Raw genomic sequence first — 19263 nt, forward strand, 5'->3', positions numbered from 1 at the left:
ATATATTGGTCCCCCTTCAATCCTATATGTATAAATTTATATGGTCCGACGAGGTTTTTGTCACTCCTGCCCCCATATGCATAGTCCAACCAACTTACAACTAAACCTATGGCATGATCCGCATGCGAGCTCATATGATGGACACATAAGGATAGTAACATAACAACAAGCAACTCAACCAAACATGGAAATTTACCAATTAACCCAAAGGACAACAAGAATCTACTCAAACATAATAGTGATGACACAAATAATTGGGTAATAATTCATAGCACCAAAACACCATGTCAAGTAGGGGATTCCAGTGGGTTCTGGTAGAGTGGACTTCTGAAAAGAGGTGAAGAAGGTGACTGAGATGTTGTTGAAGACGGTGACGTTCATCAAGACAATCGCCACGATGATGGTTCCCCTAACGACACTTCGGCACCACCGGGAGACAGAGGTTGAGAGCCCCGCTTCGAATTCTTCCTCCATGGCCTGCCCCTTGACGGGAGAGTTTGTCCCCTCTGATCCTTGTCCATTATGGCTCCCATAGGGGCGAGAGCCCCTCTGATATTGGATCTCTTCTCCATATATCTTTGTTTTTTGCCACTATTTTCTAGTCGAACACTGTTTCTTTTATAGTCAGAGGTCCGTAACTCCGACCGGACGGAAATTTTGAGGGAATTTTTTTTCCATAAATTAGCTTTCCTGCGGATAAAAAGGGGCTCTAACTGATCCACAGCCCCCAAACGGGCCCATGGCGTAACTAGGGGGTGGGCACACCACCTGGTCGTGTGGGGCCCTCAGGCACTGTCTTGCGTTGTTCCTTCGCTCAAAAATAACATATATTCCAGAAAAAGTCAGAGTAAATTGCCGCGGTATTTTGAACTTCCTAAATATTGATTTTTCATGAAAGAAAAAATATGCAGAAAACAACCTGCACTAGGCACTAGATAATAGGTTAGTCCAGAAAAATAATATAAAATTGCAGCAAAACCTGAACACCGCATATAGTTGATGTTAATATAGCATGAGTACTTCAAATAAATTTGATATGTTGGAAACGTATCAGCATCCCCAAGCTTAATCCCTGCTCGTCCTCGAGTAGGTAGATGATAACAAGAATAATTTTTGAAGTGTGAATTGTAGGATAGAGAAAACCTTTGATCACATAGGCAATGATAATTCTAAAAACAAGTAACATCATTCCATTAAGTTCAACATATAATAAAGTGGTCATGAAGTATCTTGTTAATATTTTAGGATTATATTACAAACTTAAAGCAACCAATGAAGTATAGATGATGACTAGGTACCGCAATTTGAACATAACCATCATACTTATACAATGCTCAACAAATTACTACTATGAGAATGCATACAAAGCTAAGAGTGATGGCCATACTCAATACCTGGTGCCGCAAGAAAAAGAAGATGGAATTGGCTCAACAATAAAAGTAAAAAATATAGGCCCTTCACAGAGAGAAGTAGAGATTAACATGCACCAGAACTCATTTGTTTAAAATAGAGATAACTTTTTTGAGATGTGTACTTTTCCTGTCAACGGTTTAGCAACAATGGTTTCCATCTCCTTCCATTCTAAACACATTAAGAGCAGTTGCCATGCATCAACACTCCTTCAGCATAACCAACACAAACCATGGCTAGCTGAATCCATGGGTGCCTGCCAACTTTCAACTTCTTTTTCAAAAATATATTATTAGGATTGGGCATCCCTATACAAGCTATATCATAAACTTAACAAGCAGAGTAAACTCACGTCCTAAGTAAAGCACATTTAGTACGGAAGATAGTGACTACCCCCACCACTCCATGAGTTTTATGAGCACACAAAATATAAGTTTATTTGAAGTTTTAGAGGTGGCCTTGCAAATTTACTTGGAATGGCGGTGAAATACCATGTATATGCAGGTACGGTGGACACTTTGTGGCATAAACTTGTTTCAAGGATTGGATGCACAAGCGGTAATTCTGCTTAGTACTAGAAAAGGCTAGTAAAAGACTGTGGGCAACGACTTTACCACGCACAAAAACATTAATCATTGATTTTCTAATAGTAACATTATTGAGGAAATAAAATCCCGATGATAACCTTCAAACCTTGAATACCTCTAAGGATGAACTAGAATTTATCAAACATGTGTAAGCATGTGCCAAGCCAATCATCTGTCCTTCATTGGGAGATACTTACCACCACAACATAATAGGTTCAACTTAATGCAACTAATGCTCTTTGTCATTATAATATAACTCTCTTGCTTGATTAAATACATGCACTATCATATTCACTTCTATTTTAATAAAGTAAACAGAGGATGCATGTTTACTTCTCAATATACATATCATAAATGAAGCACATGGCATTTAATTCATTCTTAAATTTTACTCTAAAGATATAAGTGAAGCACAAGAGTAAATGATCATACTTACTCAATGAGGGATTCCGCATGATAGTGGGATCAATACTAATGACTAAAGTTTGACCTCTTCCATCCCACTTTCAATAATAATGTAATCCACATGAATTGCATCAACCTCCTAAATAGTGACATCAATACTATCTAAAGTTGACCTCTTCAAAGCCACTTTCAATGATAATTTGATCCATACTCGAAAAGATATAAGTGAAGTTCGTGGAGCATTCTACAAATAACATTAGTATAAAGAGACCAATATCCAAGCTCAAAAGATATAATTGAAGCACACAAAGCATCCTATAAAGCCAAGCTCAGAAGATTTAAGTGACGCACAAATAAAGCCATAATCAAGAGATATTATAAGTGAACTGCATGGATTATTCTATAAATCAACCATGGACACTAAGAAATCATCCTCAACCAGCATAGTGTAAATTTATTGAAAAGAAAAAGAAAAATGATGCTCTAATACTTTGCACATATCATGTGAATAAAATATAGTCTCAACCAAGACATACCTTTAGTTGTTGAAAATGATGAAGGGGATGCCAGAGCATCCCGAGGCTTGGAGTTTGAGATATCTTAAAAATATTTCTCGGGGATCCCTCGGGCATCCCCAATCTTCAGATCTTGCATCTCTCCAACTTTCTCTCGTATCGATATCTCCCGTGAGTTTTAAAATTTTCATCCATAGAAAATTCAGCAGAACTCGTGAGACAGACCAGTATACATAAATATAAATCACCAAATCATGTACTGTCAAGACAAGTTACATAATTGTTTTCAAACATTAGCTACTATACACTATCATTTTCACAATTTATATCCCCCAATGTAAGCCATGAAAATTCAGAATGAGCGGATAAAAAACTACAACCACAATCTGTCTAAACCAAATAGTCTATAGTAACTAATTCTAAACATATACTTATGAAGCTCCAAAAATTGTGAAAGATTAGGAAGTAATAAAAAATTATTACAATACTGTTTAAAAAATTCATAAAATTAGCATGTTCAAGGAAAATATAATAATTTAATTACGACAACAAAACTTTCTGTTTCCGCAGAGCACACATCAAACATGCAATTTAAACAACCTATAGGCAAACCTTGGCACTTCATTTTTATGGTATAGTGTTTTATACATGGGGATAGTTATTTTTATGACAAACTTCCATGAGAATCTTTACATTATTTCCATGAGCATGAGCAAAGTGTTCAAGGTCGACCCTCACTTCTTTAATGCACAACTATTCAACCACTTATCTTTTTAAGAAAAGGTTTTCGTTTCCCTTCTTTATTTTTGTTTTGTTTTTGAAAAAAATAGCACACGAAAGAAGAATAAGACTCTCTAAAACTTTCGTGTTGTCTCCGTGGCAGCGCTTTCGTTAAAGCGTTAAGCAGTGCATAAAGGTGCAAGTAATTTATTAACTTTGCATTTTAAAATTTTACCCCCAACTAAAGAAAGAAAACAAGAACAAGAATAACGAAACTACTTAGTGATAAAAGCAAAAAAACATACAAAATAATTTCCATCCTACTCTATTGCTCCCGGCAACGGCGCTAGAAAAGTAGGTATAAATATGTAGCTTTGCAAGGTAACGAAGAACATAAATAGAAAAGTAGGTGTTGGCTAGGTTATGATACAATATAATACAAATAGCGAGTGTGGAATAGTGGTGGTATGACAAGGGGAATTGTACATGGAAAGATCAAAGCCTCACGGGACACACAAAGAGACATACCCACCACCCTTGTGCATGCAAACCTAACAAGAGATGCTGACGCCAGCTACACCGTGCTTTCTTTTCGACTGACCTAATGTTCCGAGGAGAATTAGGAATGGTTGTATCCCTGCGTCGAGTGCCTATGAAAAAGTAAAATAAAACATGGATGGGGAGAAATAAATCGCTATTTACTGCCAGACATGTCAAGGTCCACTTACAACAAATTGCCAAATTGTTATGAAGTGCCACACATACACAAAGTGCCAAATGATTATGAAGTGCCTAAAATTTTACACGAAGTGCCAAATATTACAAACTACTTGTCAATTCACACGAAGATCTCTACAAATACAATATGTTGTTAAGTTCTACTTGATCAATCATTAAGTTGTAATGGGTCAACCACTAAGTTACAACATGAGAAAATACATCGTAATGTGCAGTCAAAGTTCTACTACGGGGATGTGGAGGAGGGGAGCTCGCCAATTTCTTGATTCAGAGACCCTCGTGGTGATGGAGGTGGACGGTCGGCGTCCGCGATGTCAACCAACTTCAGCTCACCGGTCATATCTAGTGAAGAGAAAGCAAGACAGACATGGGAAGGACCCAAGTGATGGTGACACATTGCATCATAGAGCGCACAAACAAATCAGTGTTTTGCCAGCCAGATCCTGATGGGGAGTAGGAGGCTCCTGCTCGACATTCAAGCAATGGTGGGGGAAGACCTCACGGCCAACGTGTCATGTGCCTAGGCCAGATGCACATCACTAGATCCCACCTTAGAGGGAGGTAGTTGGTGTCAATTATTTACTATAGTGAGGAGGGTAGGGGATATGTTTTTGTTGTTCTCGCCATGCTGGGATGGGGATAGGCATGACGACGATGTGACATAGTGAGCTTGACAAATTCTGACGGTTCTTGTCTAGATCTTATCTCCTCGTGTCTTCCTCATCACCCATGGTGAGGACCCCATTGTGACCACAGAAGGAGCACACTGACCTCCTCCTCTCCATGGGTTCATGCGCCACTTCTACCTCCACCCATGATTTTGGTTTTCAGAGCACATCTCCTTCCAGGAAGAGGTGTGGTGGAGGCAAGCGGAGAGGTGGTGTCGTCAGCTGCTTGGGGGAGTGGTGGTTGGATCTGGTTGGTAGGGGCGAGAGGGGAGGTGAGGTCAGTTGGAGAGGAGAGCAGCAATGTTTTGGGAGGACAGTCGAATTGTGAGGAGGGGGTGACAAAAAGTGTAGGTTGATTTAAGGATGCTCTGGGGAGAGCCGAGCAGTATGGACCCACACCTGTCAGTGAGGTGCATGTTTTCTCTCTCTCTTTCTCTCTCTCTCTCTCTCTGGATTTTCTACTAGTTTAGCTGCCAGGATCATGAGTGGGGTGAATAGCTGGATTGCATCTCCATGGGTACACTAACATAACACATATTTAATTGACAAACACTTATTCGGCAAGCACTTTGAACTACAACAGAGAAACCACAAAATTTAAATAGTGAAACCTTATAAACTTGACGTGGCTTTTGGTATAACTGTTGAGACAATTATCAAATTGTTTGTCAAAATCATGCGTAAAGTATATTAGTGGAAAGCTATGGATTAGGTGACCCCTTTTTTATGTGACACACTTTTCAAGCTTCATTGTGGTCTAATGGCAATTTTGAAAACGGAGTTTTTCCCATCGAGCGACATCGATAGTATTTTTTAGACTTTTTATCGCTTGCGAGAATGATGTAGATTGGATATTATTGAAAACATATCGAAGAGGAAAAAAACTAGACGTCATCTTCCTAGTTCCTTACGGTTTAAGAGAAGTTAATAAAAACTAGACTTCGTGTTTTGGCGCAGTCCAAATTGACAAGTGAGTTGCATCAAAGGGGCAACTGAACTGAGCTTTGCTAATAGAAGTCGGCTAAGTATAGTTTAGTGAACTCAAAGTGAAATTTTCAGCCAATAAGTGAACTACCGGAAATATTTTCCACATGAGGATGTTGACTTCTCGAATAGAAGCGAATCCTGACACATCGAAGCGATCTACAAGTATTTCTAAATTGTTTTCCCCTATGTTCTAGGCTCCATGGCATGAGAACAGCAAACTGCATATGTGTTTTTGCACAATTATTTTATGGGGAGAACCAAGGAACTCATTATAACAAACTACTTCCATTTTCTTAGCAATTTATGAACAAGTCCCTAAATTTTCACAAAATCCTAGGGTGGCCACCACCATGGAGCATTGTGGCACACCAAATCCCGTGCATGCGTGGGGCAAAATGTGTGTCATACGCTGGAGAACCATAGTACCATGCCGCACGCTGATGACAAAATCCTATGGTGGCCTCCACCATACACCGGTTGAGCCTTGGATCGGCGCTGGAATCACAAGGGTGGCCCGATCTTCATGAATTTTAGGTGTATTTGCGGAACAACACAAGGAAATGGAGGAAATCATGAGGAATCACAAAGAAATGAAGGAAAACACATGGAAAACTAGTGATTCCAAGGCGACACCCTCTTGTAATCATACATCCACACCACATGGTTCCCATTGTTTCTTAAAAATTCATTGGTGAAGCAAACAACAAGGTGGAAGATTCTTCCCCAAGTCATAAGACATGGATGGCTTGAATTTCATGGAACGAACCTTCTCCAGAAGTGGAGGTCTTGAACTCCAAACGAGTATTCACTGCAAACAGTGGCCTTGTACTATATGAGGAGTCATCTTAACAAGGAGAGGTCCCACAAGGGCAGGTACATGAGCTAAGCTATAATGTATTGTCATTTCTTAGCTAAACATTATATAGGATGGGGGATGGGTATATATAGGTCCACCCACAATGGGGTAAATTAGGACGAAACTATACATAGGCTAGTCGCCTAAAAGTTGCGCGCATGTGGTGGTTATATGGGGTCCTCCTCGCTGATATAACCGGCTAGTGAGGCGAGTGTTTGCCAGGCATTGGAGGTAGGTGGCATGCTCCAACAGTTTACATCGGGGTAAGTGGGTGGTATAATAGGAACAAATGTCAGGTTTTCTCGGGTTCCTGCTAGTGTTACCGGGCGGGATGAGCTTGTTATATTGGCCACTTGGATGTGGCCATCCTTCCCCGTCTTTCGCCACGTGAGTGTCTTGGTGTTTCTTCTTTCGCTCCCCATCTCCCACTGCAAATGGTGTGAGCTCTTTCTTGTGCATGCTCCCCTCCATTGCACAATTGTCACTAGGCAACTTATATGCGCAAATGAAGGAGCATCAAGTATTATACCATCCATGAGAGAATCAAGTAGACATGCATAAAAGGCAGAATTCATGTTAGTAGATGTGATGCATGTGACCCTTCGCGATGGAGACAAAGCCATGTTGATGATCGTCGGATGCAATTTCTCATGTCATTCTCCGCACCCTTCAAGAGGAGTCTCCCTCTACTTAAAACATCATCACCATAGAGAAGTGATAGATCAGACTTACCACAAAAATGGAGCATGTCAATCATCATGTACTAAAGGCCTACACATGCACAAAACAAAGAAAATAATGTGCGTTCATGGTACAAAAATGTGTCATCCATCAATACCCATCTCTTCTCTTGCGCATACCATTAGCAAGTAATACGGTTGATAAATATACGGTGTATTTATGCATATGTCATAGAAATGACATGCATGCTGTAAATAAGGAAAACAAGCATGATTCACATGTAACATGTAAAAATATGTAAGTATATATGAGAAATCTATGGGGGCCTTATCGTGCAAGAATAAAGCAATGTCACACTCAGCACATATAATATAGCAAGTATTCAACATGATGGTGGCAACAATGGGAATTATTAGACAATATTCAAAACAAAGCCTGTGAAAAGCATGGAAATGGTTGCCATCAACCGTATGGAAAGAGCAATTATTCATCATGGGTGATGCAACACACAAGGTATATGCAAAAGAAAACCATGGCAAAATTTTCATTGTGTAGGCAAGAACTCCTACATAAACAAAAATGTGACATCATGCCACCCCCAACACAACAAGCATCATGAAAGGTATGGGTGAAAGATCTAAAATGATAAAAGAAAGTTACTCCACCAAGCTTGTAAATACACATAAAAGTAACACAGTGATGGGTGATTTATAATGCAGAGCATGGGTCACAAAGGCATGTCATTGGAATAGTAATGATTAAACCATGCATTGTGAATATGGTAATATGGGCAAAACATATGTAGTGGAAGATACCAAAGAACCATTGGAGTGCAATTTAGAAGAGGTACGTGAATCCGTGTCATGAAGAAGAAGATAGGAATGATACTCCATGGAGACCTACGCCTTGTTTGAGAAGTAGTCGTGACGTCCTACACATGCAAAAGACAAAACTAATTAGCATGGTAGATAAAGAGATCATCCATCACGATGTGTTTGTTCATTTGTACATCACTGTTAAACTCAAAGCGCATGAATAATATGTGCATCAATGTTTATATCCATGGCACTACGCATATTGTGCAAGGAAGGAAAAAAACATGTTGCACATGGTACAAAAAAAATCTCCAATCATATGGGAGAAGTCTGTGGGGGCATTCTCATGTGCAATAGAATAAACATTGTTACACTCCAAACTCTATATGTTTGAAGCAAGCAAGTAGAGTTTTGAAATTTTTTTATGGAATGACATGTGCAAAGCATGGGTATAAATGCAGTCAAGTTGTATGGAAGAAAAATTAGTCAACAAACTTAACACGACACACAAAGCATTCTTATTTTATGGATGGGAAAATGTTAACCACAAATTATACATATAGCACTATTATGCTTGAAATCAAAACAACATAAAGAAGAACTATTCATCATGTTTGTTACAATATGTGAGGCATTACCAAGAACATTTACCATACAAAGGTGGTCATGGCAAGGCATATGAAGTTTATTATAAGAATTATGCAAACATAACATGGTAATATCATAATAATATATGCAAATAACACAAGCTAAAACATTTCAACTATGTCTCGCACAAATAAAATTCAACTTAATTCATATGCATAGGTGCTAAGGATAGATCTTGAAGATGTGATTTCAGAAACCTTAAGCATAGCACAAGACAAATTCATGGGACTATCAAGCATGATATAACATATGGGATTGACGTAAGATATCACATGTAGAACGGTATCACAACTACTTGATATCATATATTGTCATCACAAATAGGTGGCAAATCAAAGCACGCAGAAGGTAAAAATGGGGCGTGCCATAAATATATGAGCATTATTATCGTGCAAATTGTCCAAGTCCAGTAGGAGGATAAACATATCATCAAGACCCATTGTACCTTTGTGTTCCTGCTCATATGGAGTAAGTGTTGTAGTGGAAACGAACATATTGTGTCCAAGTTCAGCATTTTGATGATAAAATGTGTGAGGGGGGTATTCTTCCACTATGTCCATTGTCTTGCCCATTAGAGGGAAGGACTTGTCCAGGATTGGGGAGCCATCAAGTACGAGACATTGCACCAAGTAAGAAGACACAAATAGGAGTAGAGTTTAAGTTGTTAGATTGGTAAATGGCCCCAGATCAAAATGCATAGGTGACTAAAAGAAAACAATAAAAAATAGGCTAGGTCTAAAGGTTTTCACCTGCAGCTATGAACTTGCACTCGAGATCCTATCAGATAATCAACATGGCACTGGTAAACATTGTTACATATATCTTATCAAAGTATTGTTATGGGAGATGCATCCAAATACCCCGCAACCAAGTACCTCTGAATCATGGTTCTATGGTCCAACAAAGGCCCTTCAACACATGGGGTTAGCTCAGTTATTAAGGGAAAAGTAGAGCAATACATTGGGCACTTAATGATTGCACCTTATCTACCCCTAGACACTATCTTTCAGCTAGAATACTAATATTATTGCCACCGACGTTCGTCATAGCCTTCCATTCTTCTTCACCCTAAGCATCTCCTTGTTAAATCTTCGGTATCTTGTGTATCTGTCAGCCCTAGGATCAGGAGGGGACAAAACCATTGTGTAGCACATAGAGATAATGTTAACTCAAAGTAATCCAATGATACCTTAACGCTTGTACATGGGGATACGAGGCTATGACACCCCTTAGCCCTTGGGGACTACTCACACAACACAAATAAATCACATACAATAGACATTATGAAGATTTCTACTTAGGGATGAATGAGTAAGTCATACAATGTTGATCACGTTATACACTCGATTACAAGTATGATGACTAGTGGAGATAAAGGCTATGGTGATGGCGATGGCGATGGCTATAGAGTGGTGGTGGGTAATGTAGATCGGAACGAGTTGGTAGCTCTGATGAATGGTCAGTCGTCTTATTGGTGGCTCTCATTTGGTGAAGGTTTCCTATCCTTTATAGTGCAGATGGGCTGAATAGGGTTTCGGAGTGCCTCTGATGCAAATGAGCCTAGAGACCCTTTATTGATGTTGTCATGCATCACATCATGGAGATGGTGGCATGCGATACGAGTAGTATCATAAACGTGGAGGCTTGTAGGACATGACATCTTGTTGCCTTCTTCTGTGGACACTGTTCTGTTACTCCTTTTGATGGGCATCATTTGTGATGTCCTACAAGAGAAAAGGCAGTTGTAGCACTTTCGCGATAAGTTGAGTGTCGAATCCATAGACAGTAGAATGGAAGGCACTACTAACCTCATAATTATGTTACTGCCAATGTAGTTCCATACACACCCAAACCAAACTTTGGAAATAGACTACTCTATAAGTTACTAGGAAAAAGGAATGAAAAGGAGTTTATGTAAACTACGAATGGAAATGTAAAAAAGTAAGGTGTTCTCAAGGGCTCCAGAGTCATTGCTACTAATATGATCCACGCAAGAAGTGCAGAGCATAGCTCTCTATCATATCACTAAGACACTCTTTATATATCGAAGTGGGCGGTTCCCGATACATATATGTTCTACTCGAAGTAGACTTCATATCACATAGGCCACCACCAAAGTTGCCCCATGCCAGTTATCACTACGGTTCTTAATGGTTTCCCCATGGATGCAGCCAGATGTGAGTTTCCCTCTTACTCCCCTACCAACTGCAGAAGGACAAGAAAGAAGCTTTTACTGTTTTCTCACAATACCTAAACATCAAAACCTAAACAAACAAAAGTAGTTTGCTTCACGAGCAATCACAATGATAATTCAAGAGAGGCCTCCTCTCAATATTCGTGAAGGCTACTAACTCGATAATAAACATAAGATATTGGATCACTTGAAGGAATCTAATTCTAGTCATAAAGAGTTCATCCATATCCTCGAAAATAAGTACGACTACTCAAACATGTGAAGGGAGCACATAAAAGAGAGGGCCAAGTTACCAGCTGGCATTGAGCCAATGAAACGAGAAGGCATGGCGGTGTTGGTGAAGATAGTGCTGATGGTGATGCTGATGGTGCCGGTGGTGTTGGTGATGAAGGAAGTGTCGGTGGAGGCGGCGTGGTGGAGATGGCACCAGCTCGAAGGCTGGTGCATGCAGTGGCCGAGCTTCTTCCTCCTTATATTGATCTTGTCCATTCTTCCATGAAGGTGTTGTTGGTGCAACAATGAAGGTGATAGAGATTGATCTTGGACGAATGATGGATGATGGTGGCGGCTATGGTTGGAGAAGTATTTTAAGGGCTCTCCCAAAGCCTCCGCTTTTCTCCTTTGATCTAAGGGCTCTATATGAGCCTAATTGTCTCCCAAACCCTTCCTTATTAGCCAAGGATCACGTAATAACCAACAGGGACAAAATCGTTGAAGAATCCTATCTAGAGAGGCATCATTCAGAGCTATCTAGGACTGGTACGAGCAGTGGTACGACTAGGTTTGATCATACCAAGGGTCGTCGAATCCGGAAACTTTTACATCCAAACTCTATTTTCAATGTTATTGGCCTCATTGCAAGAACAACGCCGATGCATCTGTGGTATTAGATCTTAGTTTGGAGCACTTTGGAAAAAATCTCTCATTTTTGGCCTTCCAAAAGGCGTAAGTCGGGTGCTCGTAATCCTCTGTATTAAATCCATCTTTGGCCTTTTGATTGTGCTTGGTCCTAGGTTGCTCTAAGACACCCTTAGACACAACAAAACAAAGGAAACTAGTAAAAACTAAAGAAAAAAACTATGCAATGCTCACAATGAAAAGAGTGAAAAGTAGTAATCATGCCTAATGGACATATATTTGGTTCAATGGAACATGATATATGCAGAGCACATGCAACAAAGGAGCTCAAAAAATCATAAAATATAGAGCCAACAAACTCCCCGTACTTATATCTTGCTCGTCCTCAAGTAAGAGGGTTGACTACCTAATATTTGCCAACTCGAAAGCTTATGCTGAAACCAAACCCCAAGAGTGAACCCATGCTCATTGTGCGAGCATGCAAAAATTAACTAGCAAGGGAGTGATACATGATATCTCCTTAATTCCATTGCCATGGAGGTCGAGAAAGATGGAATATTTCTACAGAGTCCAAATTCCCATAGCCAAAGGTTTAGAGAGAAGGTCAAATTATGTTATGAACAATGCAATGCCCATCATGGACAAAAGAAACTATGGATTATCAATCACCTCAAAAGCACCAACCCAAGGAATACCAGGTCTAATTGGAAGATCATCCATCTGCATTAGTCAACCGCTCAACTACCTATGCAGAGATTTGTGCAAGCCTATGCCTCGTGCTTAATGGGAAAGTAGAAAATTGTTAGGGTTTTAAGAATTCGAAAACATAGGAAGTCTTTCATCAACACAACTAGCCATTAGGAACGCGTTATGATCGTTGTTGATGTGACTATGCGAGGAGTAGGCCGTGCAACTAGGATGCAAGCAGAGCTATGAATATGTGAAATCTCCCAAACGGACTAAGTGCAGGTGCATCCAACTTGCTTCCTCATGAAGACCTTTAGCATTTGAGGAAGCTTGTCATCGAAATAAAACATGTAACTTATGAAACTTTCTAATCTACAATGCATGAAGTGGTGCTACTTTGAAGCACAAGTGTATACTAAAAAGTGAAATGGTGTTGCTCCTTCTCTCATCACCACCCTTTTTTGTAGCACCTCTGTGATGCATCTCTTATTTGGTCTCTCTCTTTTTGGTAGAAGCAACACCTTATAATGATGATCAACACACTTTTGTAGCACCTCTGTGACACACTAAATGTAATCATAACTCAATATCAAAACATGAGAGAAACTCTGTATGAATGACTTAGGTTGTGTGCCAGGATATGCAATGATTCGGCGTAGCATAGACATCAAAAAATGGACAAGCCATAAAAATATCATGCTAGCCATACTACGGTCATGCAAGGAAAATCGAAATAAATAATATGTCTTTATTCATGTAATGTAATATGATGGTAGTGCAAGGCGGTATACTCGGAATGGCTATAAAATTGCCATGATAGCTAGGTATGTTGTCTGTTTTGAGGCGATGTAGGGTTTATGTGTAGGAGAACAAGAGAAAGTTCTCCCATAGGTTTGGATGTACTAGAGAAGTATGCGCCAGGTCTCAATGTGAGAGTGGGCAATGCTCGGTATTGAAGAGGCTAGCAATAAAATATGAACATAAATGCAAAGGCTTTGAAATCACTTTAGTCATAAAGAAGGCAAACACTACACAAGGGCATCACTGTATCATGTTGCATAAGAATCAAATCTAAGTACTGCAAGGGAGTAGATTTGCGGGGGATATTGTTGGACATCCTAGATCAACCAAAATCGCTGGGTTCATCTGCAAAACCCTCTACAACATTCGATCGCTAATCAAGCCACAATTAGAGTCCCCAACTTATGTAATTAGGTGAGAGAATGGAAAGAATTTAAACGAATCCTTTATTATTTTTGATAAAAAAAACATGGCAATGTCTTCCAGAAAATAATCAGATTTCCTCGCGCTAACTAAAATGAATGCAAATAAGTATGCCAAAACAAGGGGACACACTATTGCGCAAGAACTTTATAATAAAGAGCATTGCACGAAACACTATGCATGCAAAAGTAACTTCCCCACGCTTAAAACTTTGCAAATAAAAACTAGGGAAAATTATGAAAGTAAAAAAAGAAAATACAGTTATCAAAAGAGAGCGTCTGACGTGGTTACCTCCCCAAGATTAACATTAAGCAAGAGTTAGAGACTTCCACCGTCGGGCCACATATAACCTCTCCTTTAATAGATGTGGACCTTGCTTCAATGGATCTCCAAGTTGTGGTCCAGTGGTTGCCCCCGATAGAACCTACTTGAAAGACTAAAAACAAGGTATTTTTATGCTTTTGGGGTTTTTCATTTTTTATAGTACAGAGGATTAGTGTGAAAACTAAGTTCACTAACCTAAGCACCATGCGTAAGTCGATAAACTAAGTCTAGGAGTAATATGTACCACTAGATTTGCATGAAGTATGTGTGAGACAAGTTAACAAACATGAGTGTGCAGCTCGTAAGTGCCTAATAAAAACATAGATCCTCACTTAAAGTGAGAAACTCGATACTAAGAAACTTTTGTGAGACGAGGTTCGTATTGAAAACATTATCAACCGCCTGTGGTTGAAGTTCTTCAAATTGAAGAAACAGAGCAGATTGTGCGGTTCTTTTATACAGTTGGCACCATACTGTATATGACAACACATAAGGTCCAAGCCCATGCGAAAATAACACATAGAGAAAATCACCGAATCAATATACGAATGTAGTTCATATATCAAATCAAGAAATTAAATAAACGAAAACATATTTTCTACAGAGAATTACTACCTCTGTATCAAAATATGAGACATTTTGGTAGGTTGACCAACCAAAACTTCTTATATTTTGATACGAAGGGATTAATTTTTAAGGAGCTACGGAGGTAATTGATGCAAATTATAAAGCAAATGATCGGTTAGAAAATACATTAGCAACATGTGATGTGGAAAACAATCCAATTGGATGTGGAAAACAATTCAATTGGAGGTATTTATTGCCTCATACGAGCACGCTTGGTTGTATAGTCTGGTATAGTTTGCTCTAGAAGTTCAGTCCTTATTGCCGCCCTTTGGTACGACTAGGCGGTACGAGCGTGAGCGCTAAACCGTTCGCCGTCTTGGAAAATCTTGACCTTTTGTTAGTCGGGTTTGACGTCGAGTACGAGCACGAGCTAATACGTGGGTAGTTTTTATCATGCTGCGGTATCCAGCTACAACATGAAAAGTTCCTAATTTCCATTTTCTCCTATTTATGAGAAATATAGTACGGATGCATACGCTAATAACATGCTCACACACTCATCCCTATAAAGGCAAGCACTCATACCCTACTGTGAGCACCTAAGAGAAGTTGAGACGACACGTGTTGAGATTGACAAACTCACCACAGCCACCTTGTAATCAACAAGTGTGTCATAGTTTTGTCGATGACATAGGTAGGGATTTTGCATCAATTTATAAAGGTTTCATTTTGCATCATCATGTGTTTGCCGGACCTTTCGGCCTCATCGCCAGACCGAAACCTTGGAAGTATGTGGTCTATCGCCCCGGTAAAGATGCCTGGAATCTGAACGGTAGTGATTGTGCTCAACAATGGTGCAGTTGTAAGTCTATAATACCTTCCAGTTTAAAAAGATTTGTATTACCTTCATTTATTGTAGCTCATTGAATCATGCGCAGCTGGATTTGATTGTCTAAACAAAACTGGACATTTCAATCACATACTAAGTAGCTAATTGCCTGTGCGTTGCATTGAAGCCACACATATTCCAGCGGTTCGATGCCAACCGTGTCCGAAATATACCTTAAACACACAATATATGTAAGATTTGGTTTCATTTGAGTATGAGCAGTTGAAAGAAAGATTTTATAAGATTTGATTGTATTTGAGTATGAGTAGGTGAAGGCAGGAAAGTTTTGATTTAGTTTGGATTTTGGTAATATTTGATTTGATTTCAGTATGGATAGGGGAACGCATGGAATGTTTTTAATTTAGTTGAGGTTTTGGTAAGATTTAATTTAATTTAGGTACATGCAGGGGAACAAAAAGTGATTTTTTACTTAGTTAAGGTGTTGACAAGATTTTATTTTGTTTGGTTGAGTTAATACATGACACGGGAGGGACGACATACATGACAAAGAAAATCAAATGACGAAGGGGCATGGGTGGAGGCGAACATACAACATACAACTCCCCTTTAATAGTTGAGATATGCAAGTCACAGAATTTCCCACTTCCGAAAAGAATCCTCCTCTGGCTAGAGTTATATTAGATCATGTAGAGTGGTTGATTAGACAATTTTATCTTAAGTGTGCTACATAATCTCAAGAATACAATAAAAAGTTATGTATAGTGAATAATATGTTAGTCTTATCTCAGGTAAGTAGATATGTGGTGAGAGAAATTGTGTTAAGACATCATCCTTTAATTAAGAAAAGAAAAGTTTTTTATGATTTCTCTCTTCCACCTCAACATTTACCCTACATGGCAATTCTAAAATAAATCATTGTACAATCCCAAACTCGAAATAACAAGCACAAATGGGGGACTTGAAAAGAGTGCATCCTTGAACAAATACATGGTGCAAATAGTAATATGATTTAGAATTTATGTTCTCGCTTATATAAAGAAGGTTCAGATCAGCCACTGAGCTGCAAGCAGAATATTTAACTTATTTTATTCATGACATCGAGGGATTGACTAACACAACTGAATCATATCTATATTTTATATAGATACAATTTTACCACATAGGAGGAAGATTTTCTATCGTAGCTTATCACACAGAACTAGTTAAGATGTTGTGAGATTTCTGCAGTGTAAAAGTTTTCAAAACTCAAGGGAAAATACTGGAATAATACACCTATAATATAAGATTATCTGATGGACTGATTGAAAAAAATACGACTATGTGTGATTTGGACAAAAATAAATAATTAAGTATATATGTTTATGCAGCGGTGAGCTAAAATGATTGTTTTTTTTGTTGATAGCACGTAAACGCATATTTTCACAATCACGTGGTTGGGTTACCTTATAACATTGGTGTGATGTTCCACTATCCATTCGAGTTTGGGATTGTACAATGATTTATGAGTTATTTTTCACACGCATTGTTGCATGTGTGGTCAATTTTTCACATTATATAGACTAGCAAAAAGGCTTCTGCGTTGCAATGGGAGAAAAAAAATACCATACACTCTTAATTTACAAAAAAGGTCTATAATCTGAGAATTTGTAGCTACGGCCCAAACAAAAATGGTCTTAGCCTACAAAAGCACAGTTCAAGATTCCACATGTATTTTATTTCAACACAGCTTGCATGTAGATTTAATCCGTAAAAAGAAACGGGCAAGTGATCATGTATTTATTCATGTCATGTGTGAAATGAGGTATTGTTACCGGCCGGTAAAGGAAAACGATAAAAGCAGACGATGACACATCAGCACACTACGGAGACATGTGTGCATAAAGGGCAATTTTCAGTATAAGCATCGCCAACTTAGGGTAACTATTGAAAACTTTTTTTCACATGCATATTTACGTGAAGAGTTGTTAAAAAGATACATGATTTTTTAAGCATAAAGTGATATTTTTTTGTCTGAAAAAGAACATTGTTGTATGGTCTCCCGTGGACGCGGGTACTTGCGTCCATATTTCATCACTATTTATTGCCATACATCTCATAGGTATTGGTCCATGTTTCATCTTTTTTATATCTTGTCAAACTTGTCTTTTATTTTATTTTTTTGTCTTGCATGCCTCCTTTTTACTTTTTGCCATGCATGTCCTGTCTTTCTTCTTTTTATATATAGTAGAATAGTGCAACATCTCATCTTTATCGGATCTTCTATGCATTCTCTTTTTTATTTTTTTATAGAGGGCATCCAATTTTTAATTTATCTTTAGTTTCGTATCTAATCCTGATTTTGCTGAGGTGTTCATCCCCAATCCGAATCACTACCAATATGATAGAAAGACGGATAATGCATTACTGATTAAGACTGCACCCTATATAATATTTTGTTTAAATTGCTAATAGGTAAAATAACACCATATTAAGATTCTACATATTTTTCTAATCAAAATTCATATATAATATGTTAAATTTAAAGTTACGGTTTAGAAGATATGGGTATTTTAAAAAACATTTGATATCTACTGCGGGTTTATAATGTCAAAAAAACCAGTGGGTACAGATTTGTTAGTAGCATGACGGACTAAGAATGCCTATTTTTTTTATTAGTAGGTACAGATTTGTTGTTTCTATCATAGCTACTTTGGAAAAGATTGACTACACATGCAACAATGCGTGTGAAAAATATTACGATGTTCATATCTCATAAATATTTTACATCTTGCTCAAATATAAAACAACCAATTGCGGCAATAATTTGTGGGGTACATTGTCTAATTTATAAAGTTTGAACGAAAGCGTGAACCGCGTGAACCACTGAAACTTGGTCTCGGTTCCATGATAAATATGCTCCTTGACGTCTTTTTATCTGTGTGTTCTTTTGTCTAGGGTCCAGCACGCGCGTTGATGGCCGATTTATCAGGTATATAACGAGCATCACCCTGCTTGGTTCGGTCATCCAGCTTATGTTCTTCCCACACATCTAAGAAAAATTTATGCGATCGATCATCAACATGTTTTTTTTGCGGAAAACATGTTTGGATTTGACGAGTGCATACCCGCTTCCCGTGCAGCCTTTCTCTGGTGGTCACTCCTGTCCCCGCGTCCAACAACTCCCTTCTCGCGCCCCGATGCCCCTCCTTGTCTCCATGGATTATCCCTCCTCCCCCGACGCTGGCCACTCCCGAGCGCTACGTCGGTTGGACGCGAGCCCCTCTTCGTCTGTCAGCCCTATGTAGGCACTCTGCGATGACATGGTCACAATCCCCTGAGTCACTGCAGTGAACGCCCCCGCCATGGCCCTCGTTCTGAGATCCACTATGTCTCGCCAGTGGAGGAGCCTATGGCTAACAAGAGAACTGGGAGACCTTGTGCAACCACCAACCACGAAGGCGGCGCCATCGCCGCCAGGCCTCGGCTCGCTCCCTCCTCCGAGCATGTCTCCTGATGCGAGAACCTGCTCTAAGTGCCTCTACTCTGGCCA

At 39.1% G+C, this 19263-nt stretch overlaps 1 protein-coding gene across 1 annotated transcript in view; it reads left to right on the forward strand.

Annotated features, from left to right (window-relative positions):
* Positions 1-19263, forward strand: part of LOC119266323 (sucrose transport protein SUT3-like) — a 47153-nt gene that overhangs the window by 15482 nt on the left and 12408 nt on the right. The window contains exon 6 of the mRNA XM_037547774.1: positions 18669-18702. Coding sequence (XP_037403671.1) covers positions 18669-18702 — 34 coding nt within the window. The remainder of the gene's footprint in view (positions 1-18668; positions 18703-19263) is intronic.

Source organism: Triticum dicoccoides, chromosome 1A (assembly GCF_002162155.2).
Source record: "Triticum dicoccoides isolate Atlit2015 ecotype Zavitan chromosome 1A, WEW_v2.0, whole genome shotgun sequence".
In the NCBI taxonomy this organism is placed as follows: Eukaryota; Viridiplantae; Streptophyta; class Magnoliopsida; order Poales; family Poaceae; genus Triticum; species Triticum dicoccoides.